General features: G+C 38.1%; 1 protein-coding gene across 3 annotated transcripts; it reads right to left on the reverse strand.

The window, feature by feature from the left end:
* Nucleotides 1-81: 81 nt before the first annotated feature.
* On the reverse strand, nucleotides 82-20,903 carry LOC127657731 (neurogenic locus notch homolog protein 1-like). Of its 3 annotated transcripts, none has more exons than XM_052146601.1 (11): nucleotides 20,679-20,903; nucleotides 18,807-18,951; nucleotides 13,414-13,741; nucleotides 12,895-13,121; nucleotides 11,803-12,106; nucleotides 8,217-8,380; nucleotides 7,641-7,699; nucleotides 7,295-7,424; nucleotides 3,738-3,835; nucleotides 2,481-2,815; nucleotides 82-1,904 (listed from the first exon to the last, which is right to left on the reverse strand). In XM_052146601.1, the coding sequence occupies exons 3-11, from the start codon at nucleotides 13,506-13,508 to the stop codon at nucleotides 1,385-1,387; spliced, it is 1,932 nt and encodes a 643-aa protein (XP_052002561.1). In that variant the 5' UTR covers nucleotides 13,509-13,741; nucleotides 18,807-18,951; nucleotides 20,679-20,903; the 3' UTR covers nucleotides 82-1,384. The 3 variants fall into 3 exon arrangements, with proteins under 3 accessions (XP_052002561.1, XP_052002560.1, XP_052002559.1); XM_052146600.1 differs by having other exon boundaries at nucleotides 8,238-8,380; nucleotides 13,414-13,746; XM_052146599.1 differs by having other exon boundaries at nucleotides 13,414-13,746.
* Between the last annotated feature and the right edge of the window lie 1,559 nt (nucleotides 20,904-22,462).

Genomic DNA, 22,462 nt, shown 5'->3' on the forward strand with positions numbered 1-22,462 from the left:
TCATTTATTGATGCCATTATAAAAATACGCCATTTTCATGCAAAACATTGCATTTTTATTATTGCGACAAACATGATTTATTTAAATTATGAAGTGTTCATACTTCATGGTAGTATTTGTTGTGATGCCGTTAAGCTGATTAAAAAAAGAAGAAATCAATAACACTTTACAATATGTTTGTAACTATGAACTAACAATGAACAAAACCTTAACTGCATTTATTAGTTTTGGTTAATGTTGATTTCAACATAATGTATAGGAATACATTTTTAAAATTAAGTTGTGTAAGTTAACATTAGTTGGTGCATTATGAACTAACAATGTACACTCATCAAGCACTTTATTAGGAACACTATGGTCTGCCACCTCACCTAAAGTGCCCGATGTGGTCTTCTGTTACAGCCCATTCTGAGATGTTATTCTTCTCACCACAATTGTACAGAGTGGTTATCTGAGTTACTGGCCATTCTCTGTTGACCTCTCTCATCAACAAGGCATTTCCATCCACAGAACTGCCACTCACTGGATGTTTTTTTTGTTTTTGGTACCACTCTGAGTCTGTTTTGCATGAAAATCCCAGGAGATCAGCAGTTACAGAAATACTCAAACCAGCCCATGTGGCACCAACAATCATGCCACGCTCCAAATCACTGAGATTCAAAATTTTCCCCCATTCTGATGGTTGATGTGAACATTAACTGAAGCTCCTGGCCCGCATCTGAATGATTTTATGCATTGCACTGCTGCCACACAATTGGCTGAACAGGTAATCGCATGAGTAAGTAGGTGTACAGGTGTACCTAATAAAATGCTCGGTAAGCGTATAATAGTGTTTTGATAAATAAACATTTATAAATGCTTAAATTAAGATGAATAAATGCAGTTAAAATATTATATTCACCTCATGATACCTAATACATGATCATCATTTGTAAGTTAACAAATACAATCTTATTGTAAAGTGTTACAGAAAGAATAACTGTATTACAGTAAAGTATAAAGAAAAAAGCCTGGACACTTTATAGGGAACTTTAAAGGGAACATTTCTCTAATTAATGGTTCTAAAAATAGGTTTAATTTGCTTTATGCAAAATATTATTTTTTTTCTTCAACATTTTGGGTTGAAATGTGACCTGGACATGTTTTTGAGATTTCCTAATATAATATATTTATTTGAAATTGTTCACCCAAAAATGAAACACTATTTGCAGTGTCTCTTCCTCTAATAAAGCTACCATATTAGAAAACTTGAATTATCATGGGCACATGTTGTATGGAGTACTTTTACTGTGCTTTTGTCCAATTTTTCACCGTAACAGACATGGTCACTATTAACCTTTTTAGTATGGAAAGGAGCTGCGTAAAGATTCTTCAAATTCCTCTCTCACATGCAGGTTTGGATAGAGATGCTGGACTCATTATTGATTCTCTCATTCTGGATTTTAGAATTGCAGTTCCTAGTACTCTCTCTCTCAGAGTCAAACTGGGATGCATTCAGCCCAGTTCCTGTGCTTTTACTCTCTGATTTGCTGGGCATTTCTTTAGGGTGGGGCACCACCACTTTTTCAACATGCTCATTGGCTATTTTCTCTGCAGCTGTGGCAACGGACAGCTCTGGTTGGTTGCCACTGGAGCGACGGTTCAGCGCGTGCTGAGTACAAGAGAACGAGCGCTGCCTAGGTGCTGGATGAGGAGACAGGAAGTGAGGTGTTGCCGCTCGAGTAACATCCTGGGTCATCTCCCTCTCCTCGTTCTCCGCATCTGATGTCACTTCCTGAAGAGTACTGATAGGCCGAGATGGGCGGCCATGAATCCTTGGGCTTACCAATGCCGTCGCTGATTGGTTGGGTGCTGGACGCCAGTTCTGGGGGGAGAAGCATTGTGCTCTACCCATCTGCCAATCACTGTTGAGAACAAAATGTGAGTTTGATATGGCTGTGTTTCAATACAAAGGCTATGTTTGAAATAGCATATAACCATACTATGCATACTACTTTTAAGTATGCATTATGTTTATTGTGCACAGGAAGAACACTTTCTGTAGTCTGGTTAAAATGCACAGTATACAACCAGATTACACTGTGTGGAATATTGTCAAAGGTTATTTTTAAATTGGATTAATAATGCAAACGAATCAACATCCATTTTTATTTCCAACAGGATAATTGCATGCCAATTGCAAAATATGAACATGCTACGTCATGAGCATAGAATAGTATTCAGTGTACAATATACTGGACAGTTTTTTGCACTTACTATGCTAGTATTCCAATCTGAATCTGAGCACAACAACCATGTGAATCTGTATGCTTTTTGCATACTGCATGCTGTTTTACATACTACTTTTAAAACTTAGTAAGCTTAGTATGCAGTAAACAGTTCGCTAGCATTTCGAACATGCACACAGATTCAAAATATAAGCATAATGGTTGGCCGAGCAAAACTGCATATTGACAGTAAATTAAGTTGTGTTCACTCACCTAGGTGGAGGTGTTGCCATCCCTCTGGAACCTATGACCCCTGAAAAAGAGGCACTTCTTCCAGGTAAAGATGGAGGCGAGGCAACCCACGGCGAATACGCATAAGTACGATCGTCCCAAAGCATCTCAGTGGCTGGATCTAGAGGGACCTGCCCCCTCTGAACTCTGTGAGCCAATAAGAGCTCGAGGACTTGGTGATGTGAGCCCTCCCGTGCCACATCCAGTGGCCGCCGCCCTTTGCAGTCAGACAGCTCTTGATTAGCCCCATTAAGAATGAGGAATCGTGCCGTATCATAGCAACCGTGGAGAGCTGAGAGAAACAAAGCTGTTTCACCCTAAAGGAAAAGATTGTTTTTTTAATTCTATGTAACCAGGGGTGTAGGTTTTGATAAATAATCAAAACAATTAGGGGGGTGCTTATGCTACGCCTACATCATATGCCGGAACTCGACTAACGGAAGCCAGTGATTATAGTTTATAAAGATATAAATATGGATATTTTTCTTACAAAAATGCATTGCTTTGCTCCAGAAGGCCTTTATTAACCCCCTGGAGCCGTATGGATTACTTTTGTGCCACAATGATCAAAGACATTTATATAGAAAACCATTTTAAAAACAGCACAGCCAGACACAACAATGCATTAATTGTGAATGCCGCACACCTGTGTTCTATAGGTGTCTGCAAGGGCGTAGAACATTTGGGGGTTGCAGCGTGAAGCATTTACCCATGTTTCCATTGATCATGGTATAAGTAATGGGGGGTTGTACTTGCTTGTTTTGATTATTGAGGGGGTTACCTCCCCCACATCCCCCCTGGAATCTACGCACCTGGGTGTCTGTATATACGTAGACTACTTTACGACAAACTTACATTAATATTCCGGGTTCAATACAAGTTAAGCTCAAGCATGTGTGGCATAATGTGGATTGCCACAAAAATTCATTTTGACTTGCCCCACCTTTTCTTTAAAAAAATAAAAATAAATTATAGCCAACCACAAGACATAAACAATATGTGTTAACATGATTTTAGTGTGATAAAATCCACGTATTAACCCATATAAAGGTATGACCAATTTTACAACTTTGTCAACAAACCCTAAAACCTTCAAAATGACAATTGAATCAACGTTACAGCTCAAATTATACATGTGTTTTAACAAAATAATTAATGTAAGCTTAAAAATAACTATATCATACCGCCCACTCCGGGATGTATTAGTTATGTACATAATGTAAGACTAGCCTATCTTACCTTATGCTCCTGCAAGTCTACTGCAGCACCGTAGCGAATGAGAGTCCTTGTCAATGGGAGGTGATTTACTGAGCATGCCCAGTGGAGGGCAGATCTCCCTGGATCAACAGAATGTGTGAGAGAGAGAGATAAAGAGAGAGAGAGAGAGAGAGAGGAGAATAGATCCAAGAAGCAATTAATCAAACAGAGAAAGGGTGACCAGGAAATAGATTGTTGTGGGGTCAGGAAATAGAGAATGAAGCCAAAAAATGAAGTGAGAGCATCCAGGAATGTGTTACAAGAAGGGGAAAAAGAAAGCCAATGATTGTGACCATGAAAGAGAGAAATTTATGAGAGAGAAACAGAAGCATGGAAGGTTTATACATTATTTCCACATTGCCCGGGCGCTACAGCACATTAACTCTGTTCTGAATCAGACGTGTTGATGAGGGGAGCTGGAGTGAGGAGGAGGGTGGCAGTGGGGAGTACAGGAGAGGAGGAGACAAAGGGAAAATGAGAAAGGGCAAAACACATTACTCCCCAACTGCAAAGGAAACAACAACGTCCAAAAACCGCCTCGATCATTGGCAATCACAAATATTGTGCACATAATTACTGTACACTGTACTCAAAATGAATAATACATGTTTTCTGGAGGACCAGAAAGGTGAGCATGTTCAAAGAAATACTTTGAAGTTTTTCCCAAAAAAGAAAATTCTGGGATTATTTATTCACCCCCATGTCTTTCCAAACCCATATGCTAATATATTTTCTGTGGAAGTCAAAAGGAGACTTTTTGTAGAGTTTTCACACTGTTCCCTAAAACAACAATTCAAATTAGTGACCACATCGCCAAGCTCCAATAGTTATATACATTGGCAACCAGAAGTTTGGAATAATGTACAGATTTACATTACTTATGGAAAGAAATTGGTACTTGTATTCACTAAAGTGGCATTCAGCTGATCACAATGTAAAGTCAGGACATTAATAACATGAAAAATTACTATTACAATTTGAAAAAAAGTTCAGAACTTCCAAATTTCCTCCATGTGCAGCAATGACAGCTTGTCCAAATACTCAGGTGACATTTCAGCCCACACTTCCTGTAGCACTTGCCATAGATGTTTCTGTCTTGTCGGGCACTTCTCACACACCTTACAGTCTAGCTGATCCCACAAAAGCTCAATGGGCTTAAGATCCGTAACACTCTTTTCCAATTATCTGTTGTCCAATGTCTGTGTTTCTTTGCCCACTCTAACATTTTCTTTTTGATTTTCGGTTTCAAAAGTGGCTTTTTCTTTTCAATTCTTCCCATAAGGCCTGCACCCCTGAATCTTCTCTTTACAGTTGTACATGAAACTGGTGTTGAGCGGGTAGAATTCAATGAAGCTGTCAGCGGAGGACATGTGAGGCACTTATCCTCTTGTTTTGTTGTCCTTCGTCTTTGAAGACTGTAGTGTACACCTTTGTATGAAATCTTCAGTTTCAAGCCTTCATTACTCAAAACAATATTGACTGATGAGTTTCTAGAGAAAGCTGTTTCTTTTTTTTTTTTTTTGCCATTTTTTACTTAATATTGACCTTAAGACATGCTAGTCTATTCCATACTGTGGCAACTCAAAAAACAAAGACAATGTTAAGCTTCATTTAACGAAAACCAAATAGCTTTCAGATGTGTTTGAAATAATGGCAAGTGATTTTCTATTGCCAAATTAGCAATTTAGCATGATTACTCAAGAATAAGGTGTTGGAGTGATGGCTGCTGGAAATGGGGTCTGTCTTGATTTCATCAAAAATGACTTTTTTCAAATACTGATGATAAAAAACATCAGTAATGTTCTGACTATACTTTGTGATAAGTTGAATGCCACTTTGGTGAATTAAAGTACCAATTTTCTTCCAAAATTAGCACACGTAAAGATGGAGGCGAGGCAACCCACGGTGAATACGCATAAGTACGATCATCCCAAAGCATTTCCATTATTCAAAACTTTTGGCTGCCAGTTTATATAGTATATAAATACAGTATTTACAGTATATATATATATATATATATATATATATATATATATATATATATATATATATATATATGGAATTTCCTACAATCGGTACATCAAGCTTGAAGTACCACCTGTTTTCAGCAGGGGACAGTAAGCAAAAGTCCAGCTGTATAGGCAACAAATCACAGCTGAACAGAACGCAACTCCGAATGCAGGGGTCTCAAGATGTGTTTTCAAATTACGTTTAACTTGACGCAGCTTCCTAAAACTGCTGTTTAATGGTGCAATGCAACCAAAGTGAGAAGTTCATAAAGCATCCATCGGACACGTGTACAGAGATGCATATTTGAAAAGCCCTTGTAATAATCTATCTCAGACAGATTGATGAAATCAGTTGCAAAATGGATTGCTGGAATGTAGACCAATGAAAGGCTCATGTTTAGTGATATGAAAATAAAAAATATATTGCCTTCTAAAGCCACTTTTTGTGAGGCCTAATTAATGTTTTATTATAAGTTAATAATAAAGTAAAAGAAGTTCATTTAAATTAATGCAGAGAATATATCACGTGAAACATGTGCTGGAGGGTTTTAAATTGAATGTTGATTATTCTTGTGACTTCTGTATAAATTACAAGGAAACCATTTTTCATTTATTTTTTCATTGTATACATACAAAAACATTTTGGATTGATATGGGGAGGAAGAAATAATTAGGAAGAATTTGTTTAGAATATTGTTTTACAGTTGAATGGAACTGAAATAATGAAATACTTTAATGATCATGGTATAGATAAATATAAAGTGGATCTCATACAATTGTTAATATTAATGGGTAAGTTTCACATTCATAAAATGAAATGGTCAGGCTCCAAACCAAAGTTTCTTCACTTTTTTAAAATATACTTGACATAGTATGACATTGTTACATAAGTGGCACCCTTTGTCAGGATCCTGTCACCTTGGTCAATCATGTTTATTGGTTGGTGACGGGATCCTGACATCCATGTTCTGTTGACTGAGACTCTCCCTTCCCCAGCCCATCTTGCCCTGTTCCAGTCTGTTTTTGGGACGTTTGTTTCTCCCCTACAGGGTGTGTTTTTGTTTAATGTTTTATCCTAATTCTGCGCTTGAGTCCTCACCTCTCTAACCCATTCCGTGACACCCTTTATTTCCCAGAGTCACTATTTATTTTCCTGAAATACAAGTTACCTTCACGAATTGATAGTATAACTGACAAGCAACCTTTAACCATATATCACTGCAAAAATTAAGTGTGAAATTTGAAGTCTGAAAATTAAAGTTTGAAATGTAATTAGCTCTTTATTGAAAATCTTCCCCTCCATTGCGGCTCTCATATATCATTCTCCATTGAACATACTCAAACTGTACAACACAAGCAAGAACCAATGTCAAAAGCATCATATTTGGAACGACATGATAGTGAGTTTTTGAATTTTCTTTTTTGGTGAACCATTCCCTTATTGTACTGTATTCTTGAAGACCACATTTATTGGAGGAACTCAGTCCACATGCATCAGAAATGTTCAGAGATTGTTAAAGTATCTCTTACCCGTATGGTCAGTGTTATTAACCGGCACGCCGGCTCTCAGGAGCTCCAGAACCACTCGGTCAAGGCCACTCCTGACAGCTCGGATCAGCACGACTGATCCATCCGGACCGCACCACTGCACTGGAGCAGTCTAAGACAGAACAGGACACATGGTTAGCTCTACAGAGCCAACTCTAAAAGATCAAATCCAAGTTTTGTCATCACATGCAGAACAATACAGCATGTAGCAATGAATATTCACAATTAAATAATATTTCCTTGATAACAGTTAAACTTAACCGTATAATATAATATGTTTTTTCTACATAAGCTGAATGTTAAAAGGGTGTAAATCAGGAAAACTAACATTTCTAGGTGGTCTTTGTGGTGTAGGAACAGCATTCCTCTCCCATCCTCTAGGGGGAGCTACAGGTGAGAATAAAAAATTTAAAGTACAGTGGCCATGTCCGAATACTCATACTATCCATTCTAAATAATATGCAATATGAGAATGAACGTGTCTCATTTCATATGAAACAGTATGCCAAAGTGTACTACTTCTGAAGGATTTTAAAAGGCTATGTTTGGAATAACATACACTTCCATTTCCAGTTTGGCGAATTACCTGAAAGTTATCTCAGCTGCTATTTATTTATTTATTTACCTCTTTCTTGACTCATCATTTTATTGGACTGCCAAATGTTATGACATTTCAACACAAAATGTAACTTATAATACAAAGCAACCATATTTACGGTATTTCAAAGTCGATAATTGGATGCTGCTCACATGCAATGTGATGAGGTCATGCGGCAAATAATCTAGCATACAACTGTGCCATTTATTATTGCATACTGCTTCACTTATTAGTTTTACAAAATGGTAGACAGTATCCAGTATATACATTATTCAGTATTCAGTAAGCTAGTGTACTCCTCCTCACTGAAGTAGGTACAGAGTTCACCTAGCATGCGGGGTTGCTGGTGGTTGGTCTGGAAGTGTTTTTGGTCTGGTGATCTGTGGTCACAGATCGTCCTGTTGATGTCCTCAATAGAACTCTGGGTCACATCTGTGTCACTTCCGATGTCCAGTTCCTTCCTGAAGGGCCTATTATTAGTGTAGAAGACAGAGTCAATTCTTTACTTATTAGTGCAGTTTCCTCACACTTCAAAAGCATTTGAGCAACTCAAGGGCTCTGATCCAAAAGTGAACTGCCTCGCTACTTACTGCCTTCTAAAGGGTCATCACACAAACACTTTTTGCATCCATCTACAATTCTATGTATACGTGTGCTAGACGGACACCTTTGACCATTGTGTCGCACCTCGCTGTTTTTCCACATCTTGCACAGGAGTGCTGCATTTTTTAGTTGATGTGTTAAGTAGAAAATAACATTACATTTGCATTTACATTTATGCATTTGGCAGACGCTTTTATCCAAAGCGACTTACAGTGCACTTATTACAGGGACAATCCCCCCCAGAGCAACTTGGAGTTAAGTGACTTGCCGTGGGGCCGTGGGGCTCGAACCAGTGACCTTCTGATTAACAGATATGTGCTTTAGCCCATTTGTCTTTGAGACCAAGCCTATACAATCTAGTGTGGGTTCAATAGAATCGATGTAAAATCTTAAATTGCATCAGACGCACCCTTGCATCTCTAGATGTAGACTTGATGTTTTTTAGAATCCTAGCCATCACTCCCTCCTCCAATACCAAGTTTAAATCTTTCTCCCATAATCTCTTGAGAGAAGTTGAAGCTCCGTCCCCTAGACTCTGAATTAACAGGGAGTAATACACTGATGCCTCATGACCTTTTGCAAAAGCAGTAATCACCCCTTCCAGGGTATCTGCTGCTTTAGGGATGCGTGTGCTACTCCCAAATACAGTACAGAGCAGGTGGTGCAGCTGTAAATACCTAAAGAACTGAGATCTGGGAATCTAAAAATCTTGAACCATATTTTCAAAAGATCTCAACACTCCACTCTCATAAAGGTCACCAAGCATATTAAACTCCCTCACAATCCACTCTGACCAGCAGAAAGGGAACTTATTAATACATAATTTAGGGTTCAGCCATAAGGAAATTTAATTATTTACATTTTTGAAATAAAATGGCTAACTCCTTTGTCTTGCTAAGGTTAATTTCATAGCTAGCAGTTTACATATCCTAAATACATACAATTAAATAATAAACTCAGCAAGAAAGAAACGTCCTCTTTCTTTTATTTAGCAAACATGTGTAAATATTTGAATGAACATAAAAAGATTTAACAACTAAGACATTAACTGAAAAAGTTTCATAGACATGTGACTAACAGAAATGGAATAATGTGTCCCTGAACAAAGGGGGGCTCAAACTCAAAAGTAACAGTCAGTATCTGGTGTGGCCACCAGCTGCATTAAGTACTGCAGTGTATCTCTTCCTCATAGACTGCACCATATTTGCCAGCTCTTGCTGTGAGATGTTACCCCACTCTTGAACCAAGGCACTTTGGTAGATTTCTAGGGGGAATAGCCCTAGCCCTCACCTGCCGATCCAACAGGATGCAGACATGCTCAATGGGATTGAGATCCGGGCTCTTCGCTGGCCAGAACACTGACATTCCTGTCTTGCTGGAAATCATGCACAGAACGAGCAGTGTGGCTTGTGGCATTGTCATGCTGTAGGGTCATGTCAGGATGAGCCTGCAGGAAATGTACCACATTAGGGAGGAGGATGTCTTCCCTGTTATGCTGTTGCCTCGAGCCCGGACGAAAGTCAACGAGCGTGCCGGGGGGCGGGTGGTTCGCGGGGGCGTACCCGGTGGAACCGAGCCATCCCCAGATCTCCTCTCCCAGCTGGGTCATCCTCAATCCCGTGGGAAGAAGGAACGATGCAGGGGGCGGCTGGAGTGGTGTTCCTTCTGTTGAAGGAAAGCCGCGACCGCAACGTTGCCATGGTCATGTTCTCGCAGTGAGAATATGAGCCCTCCACAAACGCTGCCTCGGTGTGATCGCAGCCCAGACACACGAGACAGTGCCTGTGGCTGTCAGAAGCGGAGAGCACTCTAACGCATCCAGGAACTACACAGGGGCGGAAAGGCATATTTATAAAGACGCGTCCTGAAAAGAATGTTCAACGCCAGCTGTGTTATTGCTCTTTTAGCGAAAATCAACTCTTTTAATTGCGCATTAGGTAACTGTAACGCACAGCGTTGAGATTGTCTGCAATGACAACAAGCTCAGTCCGATGATGCTCTTACACACCGCCCCATACCATGACGGACCCTCTACCTCCAAATCGATCCCGCTCCAGAGTACAGGCCTCGGTGTAACACTCATTCTTTGACAATTAACAAGTCCAACCATCACCCCTCATGAGACAAAACCGCGACTCATCAGTGAAGAGCACATTTTACCAGTCCTGTCTGGTACAGCGAAGGTGGTTTGTGCTCATAGGCGACGTTGTTGCCGGTGATGTCTGGTAAGGACCTGCCTTACAACAGGTCTACAAGCTCTCAGTCCAGCCTCTCTCTGCCTATTGCGGACAGTCTGAGCACTGATGGAATGATTGTGCACTCCTGGTGTAACTAGAGCAGTTGTTGTTGCCATCCTGTACCTGTCCCACAGGTGTGATATTTGGATGTACTGATCCTGTGCAGGTGTTGTTATACGTGGTCTGCCACTGCAAGGATGATCAGCTGTCCTTCCTGTCTCCCTGTAGTGCTGTCTTGGGCATCTCACTGTACGGATATTGCAATTTATTGCCCTGGCCACATCTGTAGTCCTCATGCCTCCATGCAGCATGCCTAAGGCACGTTCACGCAGAAGAGCAGGGACCCTGGGCATCTACCTTTTGGTGTTTTTCAGAGTCAGTAGAAAGGTCTCTTTAGTGTCCTAAGTTTTTATATCTGTGACATTAATTTCCTACCGTCTGTAAGCTGTTAGTGTCTTAATTACCCTTCAACAGGTGCATGTTCATTAATTGTTTATGGTTCATTGAACAAGCACGGAAATCATTGTTTAAATCCTTTACAATAAAGATCTGTAAAGTTATTTGGATTTTTTAAAAGTACAGTGTTTAGTGTCCTGAAAAAGGGATTTTTTGCTGACTTTATTTTCACACTTTGCATAATTTGGCAACATTACAGCTGGACTGGAAAAGACGCCTGATAAAAATATTCAAGTAATATTAACCTTGAATTTTCTTTGTTTTATTCAAACATCACTTGTCTCATATTTCTTCTCAAGCATGCTCTTTGCTGACACTTTTGTCCACTTGGTTAACAGGTACACTATGTTTTGGAAAAAATTTGTTAGGGGCAAAATAGTTTTGAGTGGTTGAATTTGAAAAATGCTATACAACTGTGGGATAGTCGTACATTTTGAAAATAAACAAATAAATAAATAAATGACAGAAATGATGTAACTTTTTGTTTAGATTATCATATTTTACAGTAGTCAAAGTCAATGTTTAGTTTTCCTTTGAATTTTTGTTAATGATAAAATCAGCGCTGCATGGTCCTTTCTATGAACAGTCTCACTCACCGCATTCGAATCGCATCCTCGCCAACGGGTTCTTTACGTCTTTTCCCCAACTCTTTTCCTTTCTTCTTTTTCTTTATCCCATTTCTGTCCTTCTCTCTTCCTCTTTTCTCCTGGTGGTCAGCACGCCGCATCCAGGCCTTGCTGCCGTTATTGTTGTCTGTTACCGTTGACCTGTGACGAACTCGCTCTCCACACTCTCGCCGCTTTCGTCTTTTCTTTAACCACAGGAACACCACTGCAATAATCACGGCCACTGCCACTCCAGTTGCCACGCCAACCACAGGCCACATCCAGGTAGGGGAGGCTTCGTGAAAAAAACAATTACATTCAGATTCTAAATAATGCAATTTTTTATTGTATTAGATGCTAAAGCTCTTCTCAAAGAATAGTTCATCGTCAATGACAGCAAACATGACTCAACACATTAACACACCACTTTTGAATGTGAAATTAAATGCAAATGAGATTTGAGAGCTGTGAACAATGAATAATAAGTGATTTGGGATTTACATTTGGCCTGTTTTTTACACAAAGCTATCATATGACTTCAGAAAGCCGGGAATATAGCACACACGTCATATGAACAACCTTTTAAGTTTTGTTTATTTTAGAACTCCTTTTTGGAGCTTTACAGTTTCAGTAATTGTAAACAGTTGTCATATGGAAAAGAGCTGTGTGAAGATGCAAGCTTCAAGCTTCTTTTGTTTTGCACGAAAAAAAAATTGCATGCAGGTTTGTTGTGATTAGAGTGGGCAAATACTGACAGAAAATTCTTGGCTGAACTACACTCAAATTTTAACTCTATTTTAAGATTTATACATTTAAATTTCATAACAAAATTTCATCCAATGGAATTGAGAAATGTTAAATAAAATAACATTTTAAATCTAAATATTTTTTATATGTTTTATTAATTTAATTTGCTAAACATTTCACAATTCAGTTGGATGGAATTTTGGTATGAACTTTAAATTTGTAAATCTTACAAAAAAAAAATAGGCTCAAATATCTTTTGAGTGTATTCCTTTAAGAGTCCAAAACGTTTTTGGGACCCCTGAACATATGTTTGGGCGAAGTATGATGAAAATATACCGTTGTGTTTCTCGTTTGGGAGATTCACCTCCTCTCTGACTCCTATTTCCTCATCAACTCCCCGCATACTGATTACAGCTGCCTGGATCTCTGTGATCATGGGAAATGTGGCATGATTCTGTGCCAGCATGGCACGCAGGAAGTGTGCAGCTTCAATGGCATACTGGAAACAGGTGGAGAGAAGACGGGAACACGGTCTGTTGTCCAACTGCAGGAATAACACTGATCTGCAGTACATAAAATAGATGCAGTCAGCAAAACAATTACAAAACAGGTGATGCAAGCATGATATCTACTGTAGTCACAACAAATACAAAGCACTATTAAATTAGATTGATGATATTATGTAGGCAAACTCTGACATTCACAACCAAAACCATTTTTTAAAAATCATAATCCAATAACGGCTTATTCAGAAATCCACAGAAACTTTGACTATCTGTGAATTTAATAAATAAAAAGCTACACATGTGTAGGATATGACCTCTTTAAAAAACAAGATAAGACAATATCACTTGCCCTTCACTATCATAAGATGGTGTTTGAGTGTACAGGTCAGCGAGCTGTCGAATATCTACTGTAAGAAGGTCTTTGTTGGTCTGGAAAGGTGCCATGCCTCTGAGTTTAACACTGGTCTGAAGGACAGTGCTTAAAGCCCATAAAATAGAGCTGTTCTGGAATGGACCCCTCTGGAATGGAATTCTAGTGTGTAATATAAGCGTCCCTTTGGCCCAGATGGGGTACTGGTTCCTGTAGCAGTCCGAGCCATCCCATCCACAGGGGGCAGTGTTGCAGCCCTGATCGCAGTGACTGTTGTCATAGTGATTCCGGCAGTACTGAATATATCCTGCACTGAGAGAAAAATATAGTTGGATGGGTTTGGAACAACATTAGGGTGAGTAAATGATTAGATAATTACAATTTTTGGTTAGCAAAAGATTATACCGCAACATTTTACTTGATACCTGCATTATAAAGGTTCTTATTATATTGCCATGAATTCACAAGGCACCACAGAATGAACCTTAAAGGGATAGTTCACCCAAAAATGAAGATTCTCTCATCATTTACTCACCATCATGCCATGCCAAATGTGTATGACTTTCTTTCTTCATTAGAACACAAACAAAGATTTTTAAAAGAATATCTCAGCTCTGTTGGTCCTTACAATGCAAGTGAATGGTAATCAGACCATTGCAGCTCCAAAAATCACATAAAGGAAACAAAGAAGTAATCTGTGGGGGTCTCATGAGCACCATGCAAGGGTTGGACGTGTGAATGGCGAGCTCTGCGCACTTTAAATTGTGTGTAAGAGAACGAGGAAGGAGAGATATGGTGAAATTCTTACCGAGCCTGCTCAACATAACTGGAGTTTGTTTTGTGTGGAATAATTTATTTGGGACAGTTGTGGATGAATCTGCTTGTTCTTGGTTCTAATGCACCTTATCGGTTGGAGATTGTTTTGTGGAATATTTATTGCATGTGTTGCACTCTTGTAATGACCGAATGGACTAGCTCACTGAACATTCGTTCGACTGCCTGAAGAACTGAACGGCACCCCTTTTTTTAATTTATTTTTTGTGCCGTTCCGCTAGTGGCTGGAGTTTGTTTTTTGGAGGAACACACCTTCGGGGCAATCTACAAGTTTTTTGTGTTTTTTCTGCTTATTGGTTGGAGTAGGTTTTATAGAATATTTCTGTTTGTAATTCTGTCTCACAAAATTTGTATAGAAACACCGGACTTGAGCAATCTGATGGCAAAGTTGTCGAGGGGGCTCTCGTAGGCATACATGGACTTTCTTGAGTTTAGAGGGATGGACGCCGGTTGGCGCTTTCATGCGTGGGGATAATGCACACGTTTTTCTTTTTTCTGTTTGTTTAGTTCTGAGGAAAGCTTGGGATTTGATTGTTGAATGTGGTGGTTATAATTGTATTTTTGTTATACAATAATTTTTTTCTAATATGTCAAAATGTCAAATATTAATATGAGTAGATTGGCTCTCTCCATGTGGAATGTGAATGGGTTTAGGCACCCCATAAAAAGAAGGAAGGTTAATTATTTTCTTACTGTTAGCTGACATTTTTGGGAGGATATGGGGTGGGCATGCTTTCTTTAGTGCTGGCTCAAGTAAGAGCAGGGGTGTCATTACATTGATAAATAAACATCTATAATTCAAATGTCTCAAACAAAGATAAATTAGGAAGAGTCATTATTGTTTTAGCAGAAATTCAGGGTCTTACTTTGTCTAATATATATGCACCTAATGTTGATGATCGGGGCTTTTTATAGATCTTGAAGGGATGTTGCAAGCCGCTGGCACCCCTCATGATATAATATTGGGAGGAGACTTTAATCTATTGATGGAGTTAGTCCTTGATCATAGTGAAGCAAAAGTGTGTAAGCCTCCTAGAGCAACAGTGACGCTTCACAGGATGTGTAAAAATCTTGGTTTTACAGATATTTGGAGACTTTTGAACCCATCCGGAAGGGATTATACATTATTTTCATCAGTCTATAAGATTTATTCTAGAATAGATGATGATGTTAGAAAGTATATCTTTTTATGTAAGTTTTATTTATTTATTTATTATTATTATTTATGTTCTAATTGTTGATGACCACTGTAGTGCGTGTTTGTGTCGGGTGAGGTGTGTGGGGAATTTTGGGGTGTATATAATATATAATATATATAATTGATTCTGTATTTTATGTTATGTTTGTATGATTTAATGTATGGAATCAATAAAAACTGTTAATAGCAACAACAACAAAACTAAATCTAAAAAGACTCCAGTGGTTAAATCCATATCTTCATACAGTTCGAATCACATCATCAAGTTTGCTGATGACACGACCGTGGTGGGTCTCATCAGAAATAACGACGACTCAGCATACAGAGAGGAGGTGCCAACTGGTGCTGAGTCAACAACCTGTCTCTGAACGTGGATAAAACAAAAGAGATGGTTGTTGACTTCAGGAGAGTACAGCGTGACCACTCTCCATTGAACATCGAAAGCCCCTTCGTGGAGATCATCAAGAGCACCAAAGTCCTTGGTGTTCCTTGGCGGATAACCTCACCTGGTCCCTCAACACTGGCTCCATAGCCAAGAAAGCCCATCAGCATCTCTTTTTTTCTGCAGCTTTCTGCGAAGGCTGAGAAAAGCCCATCTCCCACCACTCACCCACACCTCATTCAATAGAGGGACTATCGAGAGCATTCTGAACAGCTGCTTCATTGCCTGGTTTGGGAATTGCACCGACTCGGTTCGCAAGACATGGAGCAGATAGTGAAGACAGCTGAGAAGATTGTCGGGGTCTCTCTTCCCTCCATCACAGACATTTATATCACATGCTGCATCCACAAAGCCAACAGCATTGTGGATTACCCCACGCACACCTCACACAAACTCTTCACCCTCCTGCCATCTGGCAAAAGGTACCGAAGCATTTGGTCCCTCATGGTCAGACTGTGTAATAGTTTCTCCCCCAGACTCCTAAATACCCAGAGACGGGATTGACACCAACCCACATACACGCCACACACACACACACACACACACACACACACACACACACACACATACACGCATTCATACTCAATTGAACACCATTCCACATTCTTAAATTGCTGTTAATACACACTAAATACTGTATTGACCATCTGCATTTTTTGCTGCTAACTAGCATGTTATGTTTACATTTTACAGTATTTATTATTACGTTGTAATATCTTTTTTTGCACTTTATTCCACACCAGAACTGTGTACTGGTCGGTGCAGCGCAGTCCTTTACTGTACCTATTGTCCTGTTTCAGCAATTATTGTACTGTCTTGCGCTGTTTCCACATGTTTGCACATGAGCACGTATTTAGTTCTGTGTAGTCTCATGTAGTTCGGTGTGGTTTTTATGGAGCACCATGGACCTGGAGGAAATTTGTTTTGTTTTACCGTGTGCTGTACATGCTGTAAATGGTTGAAATGACAATAAAGTAACTTGACTTGATATAATAAGTGTGGGTGAGAAACAGATCAAAATTTAAGTGTTTTTTTCTTCTTCTTTTTTTCTCTAAATCTCCACTTTCACTTTTACATCTGAAAGTCACATGTGGTGCCTGTTACATCTGAAAGTTAAAGTTAAAGTGGAGATTTAGAGTAAAAAAGACTTAAATAGTCATATGGATTAATTTTGTTTCTTTATGTGATTTTTGGAGCTACAAAAGTCTGATCACCATTCACTTGCATTGTTTGGACCTACAGAGCTGAGATATTCTTCTAATAATCTTTGAGTTCTGCTGAAGAAAGAAAGTCATACACATCTGGGATGGCATGAGGGTGAGTAAATGATTAGATAATTTTCATTTTTGGGTGCACTATCCCTTTAAAACCAGTTGTATGCTCTTGTGAATCATTGTAATCACATTTGTAATTTATGATACCAAACTGTTCATTCTAAAGATATTTATAATTATAAATTTTACGACTTCATTATATTAGAAGACTTGATTCTAAATGGTCAGTCATACAATTTTGTGGTCTATGAAATATTGATTTGAGTTTAAAATATTTTAATATGTGCTGAGAAAGAGGCTGTGGCATGATACGAGTACAAGGAGCTGTTTAGGAAATTGGTTGCCTGGGACAATGATCAATTATACAGTTTAGAGGATTTGATACTAAAAATAATTATTGTAGAATGCTGCAACTGACCAATCAGAATAAAGTATCAACAGTAAATAAATATATTTGTATTTACAGTTATTTATGAAAAATATAATGCATTAAAATGGGCATTATAAGACAATAAGAATACCTTTATACTGCATTAAATGGGAGACTGGGCTAATTGTCACACAGAGAAATTGCCATAATAGCTACAGTATATCTCAGTAGCAATAAGATTTAGAGTCAATTGTTCAATTGCTCAAATGTGTTTTCTCCAACAGAGGTTTTGTATGTTGGTTTCAAACACCTAGTTCAAAACCCCCATTTTTTGTGAATTCTCCCATCCAAAGTAAATTTTAACTCTCATGATACTTCACCCCAAAATGTGTCTTCTTCATCTTCATGCCATCCAAGATGTGTGTGACTTTCTTTCTTCTGTAGAACACAAAAAAATATTTTTTGAAACATATTTCAGCTCTATTGGTCCCCACAATGTAAGTGAATGGGTACCAAAATGTTTAAGCTCCAAAAGGACATAAAGGCAACATAACACTTATCTATATAACTCCAGTGATTTAATCCATGTCTTCTGAAGATATATGATAGCTTTGGGTGAGAAAATTTTAGAAATCTTCACTTTCACTTTTACATTCTACTTTTATTTTTCCCAAAACAATTTTTTTTCATGCATATCACCACATACTGGGCAGGGAGGAGAATTTATAGTAAAAAAAGGAATGTCTGTTTCTCACCTCATCATATCGCTTCGGAAGACATGGATTAAATCACTGGAGTTGTATCAATAACTTTTATGTTGCCTTTATATCCTTTTGGATCTTCAAAATGTTGGTACCTATTCACTTGTATTGTGAGGACCTACAGAGCTGAAATATGCTTCTTAAAATCTTCGTTTATTTTCAGCAGAAGAAAGAAAGTCATACACATCTGGGATGTCATGAGGGTGAGTAAATGATGAGAGAATTTACATTTTTGAGTGCACTATCCCTTTAAATGTGGCACGGTTGTCATGAAAGGTAAAAAAATCAAACTGTATCTTTTTATTCTGGGCAAGATTGGTAAATAATATTCTATAACTTTTTAGAGCCAAGACTTTAAGATATGTGGCTATGCAGAAACTATCTTTTAAAACTAAACCCACCCTGAGAAATATTCACTGGAGTAAAACATGTGACAACAAGATGCCCTCATTATTTAAATGTGTAATTAGTGTCTGCAGTCATGATTTCTCACATGCAAGTGCCTCTGTCTGTCAGACAGTCAAATCCATCTCTCAGACAGGCAGAACTTGAGCACTCCTGGTCACATACTGCGTTTGCAAACTTGGCCTGGCATGTTTTACCTGCCATGCAGCTGCTATAGGGATCACTCGGAGAGGCTTTTTAAGGGAAAGCAAGGAGAGATAGTTATTAGCACACTGAATACATGTGGCAACTCTTAAATGGGTAAATCTCAGGAAACCTGTCAAGAAAATGTCCGGTTCATCCAAACCCATATGTCTTTCTTTTCCAATGTGTTAGCCTCAGTACCTTTTCACTTGGACAAAAATGTAAAAAGGTATGAACAAAAGCTGCAATGAAAGTGAGATTCTGCCTAACATCTCATTTTGTGCTCCATGGAAGAAAAAAAAAAGTCAAACAGGACTGTAACTAAATGAGGGTGAGTAAATGATGACAGAATTATTATTATTATTTTTTTTTTTTTTGGTGAACTGTCCTTTTAAAATGGGCCAAAAGTTGTTAAACTGCAGTTTAAAGGCTGTTAAGCATCATCCCAGTCTGAGGGGGTGGAACCTTGACCAGGAGAAACAGGAAAACAAGGGCATGACACAAACAGGACATTTGCAGAAGAGACAGCAACAGGAAATGGAGTAGAATAGGAGTGGATATAGGTTGAAGGTCATTACCGTAGCGATGATGGCTGTAATGGAGTGAGACAATAGGGTGTGAAACTAAATGAGTAAAACAACCCGTAATGGCCACAAATGAACAAAAGAAAAGAATTTTGCCCAGCAAAACGCCATAAACCCTAAAACATAGACCATAAAATTACTATTTTAACTTTAAAGCTCAAATAATACTTAAGTTTGAACAGACTAATTAATGTAAGTGCTATTATAAAATTATAAGCTTCATTTTTGCCTTTAAACCCTCCATAAATTGGCCCCATTCACTTCCATTGTAAGTGCATCACTCTACCCTCGATTTCTGCTTTTCGTTTTTAAAGAAAAGGAGGAATGAGTCAAAATAATGTTTTTGTTGTAATCAACATTATGCCAAAAATGCAGTCGAATGAGCTTAACTTGAATCGAATCCAGACTATTCCTTTAACATGATCAATGGCGCAAATTTGCACGCATTTGATTAGTAACCTAGAAATACAGAAGTGCAGAATCTTAAATATATTTTTCGTTATATGTCATTGCTTACCTTTGCTTTAAATTGTCCCTAAAAGTCCCTGATTTTCTCAGACTTTTGGACCCCACTGTATATTATTCTATTTTTGGAACATACATCATTTTATTTATATTTATTGTTTATATAACATTATATATATGTTTTATATAAATCTATATTATATTAAAATTCTCATATTATATATTTACAGTATATATTGGATATTTATGTTATACTTATTTTAATAGAATTAAAGATGAGAAATGTTCTAACTATAATGAATATTACAAATATTTTGCCCTCCAACACTTTAAATAATTTCAAATAATATAACACAAATTTAAATAATAACTTCAGTCAATATTCTAAGCAATTCCTCTCTAACCTCATTTAGCCTTCAATCGGTATAGGTCGTTAGAACATTCCAGTTGTGTTCTATTCAGAAGTAATCATCCCTAAGCCGTGTTCCGTTCAAAGACAAGGAGCTTTTTAGAACTGTATAGTATTTCATAATATGGCTCATTGTTGTGTTTTTGTTTTGATTCTAAATTCTGTTTGGAATGACTTTACTGCAGGGCTCTCATAATTGTTCTCCATTCAAATGTGCCATCCGAAGGCATCATTTATGCCATTTGGAACACAGCTCAGTTACATTTAACTATCCATCTGAGAGATTTCCTTAAAGCACAGGAAACTGAGTTTGACTCACCTCGAGACAATCTGCTCATTGACCATAGTAGGAAGGTTAATGTCACAGTCAGGTGCATGGCACAATACTTTGAATAATTAAGTCTCCTTTCCTGATATTTCACCACACTACAGTCCTCTTAAATATGAATCACCAAAAACCAGGACCTGGTGTCTTCTCAGTTAAGGCCCGGTCTGCCTTTCTGATGTCTTCTTGGTGGTTTTCCTCTGATGTATGCAGCGTTATCAGTTCAGAAATACTCTGTACACTGTTTGAACGTTCATGTCTACACCCTCAACGGTTCCCTCCCCAAATATGTCCCTCATTCTTTTTCAGAAGCGCTGCGGATATCTGGACGACTTCCTGCCACTATGTGGAAAAGAATAGGAGTGAGTGTGTACGAGTGTGTGTGAGAAACTGAAAGGTCACTATTATTGCAGAATTATGACCTATTCAAGACTGTTTATGAATTATAGTGCTGCATGAATTGTGTTGAAGGAAATGTGACAAGACAATTGAACAATGTCGCACAAAAAAGACCTCCCTTTCCTTGTGTGCAAACTAGACATACTATCAAACTTTAATATCCATGTGCGGCAAGACAAATGTCATGTTTATTTGTGTTTCTTTTTTTCCCCCCAGCATGTTGTCTTTTGTAGATAGACAGACTTTATTACACTCATTAGAACTGAAGAATAACCAAGTAATCAAAAAGCGTGAAATAGTTCACCAACCAAAACTGTAATTGTTTATATTTTAAAGTAGCTTTTAAGGTTAAAAGGAAAGTTCACCCAAATATTTTAATTCTCATAATTTACTCACCTTCATGCCATCCCAGGAATGTATGACTTTCTTTTTTCTGGAGAACACAAACAAAGATATTTAGAAGAATATCTCAGCTCTGTAGGTCCATACAATGCAAGTGAATGATGGCCAAAACTTTGAATCTCCAAAGATCACATAATGCCTGCATTAAAGTAATCCATATGATGCCAGTGATTAAATCCATGTCTTCAGAAGTGATATGATAGGTATGTGTGAGAAACAGATCAATATTTAAGTCCTTTCTTCAATATCTACATTTGATCAACATTTGACAGTAGGTGGCGATATGCATAAAGAGTGCAATCGTCAAAAAACAAAAGAAGAAGAATGTGAAAGTTGAAAGTAAAAAAAAAGGACTTAAATATTGATCCGTTTCTCACCCAAAGTGATCATATCACTTTAGAAGTAATTTAACCATTTAATCGGTCGGCTAAGTAACGTTGCCTTGTTGTACCAACTCAAAAAGGCACCAAAACACTTTCCCGGACTTTCAGTTTCATCACACCACATTGGTGGAATGACCTTCCCAACTCCATCTGTGAAGCTGACTCACGACTTAAAACGACTTAAAACACATATTTTCCATGATTTAACCAGTTTTTAAATCTTGTTGCACTTTAATCTGTTTGATACTAGTGATCTGAAAGTGTCTGCCAAATGCATAAATATAAATATAGTGAACATTTGTAATATGGCACTTTTCGTACCACTGTCTCTTTAAGATGATTCGCTTTGGATAAAAGCGTCTGCCAAAGGAATAAATGTAAATGTACTATGATTCTCTGTGCGTTTTGGAGCTTTAAGTGCCAATCACCATCCACTTGCATTGAAGGTGAATGGACCTGCAGAGCTGAGATATTCTTCTAAAAATCCTAATTTGGGTTCTGCTGAAGAAAGAAAATCATACACATCTGGGATGGCATGAAGGTGAGTAAATGATGAGAGAATTTTCATTTTTGGGCAAACTATCCCTTTAAGGC

This window comes from Xyrauchen texanus, chromosome 17 (genome assembly GCF_025860055.1).
Source record: "Xyrauchen texanus isolate HMW12.3.18 chromosome 17, RBS_HiC_50CHRs, whole genome shotgun sequence".
Classification (NCBI taxonomy): domain Eukaryota; kingdom Metazoa; phylum Chordata; class Actinopteri; order Cypriniformes; family Catostomidae; genus Xyrauchen; species Xyrauchen texanus.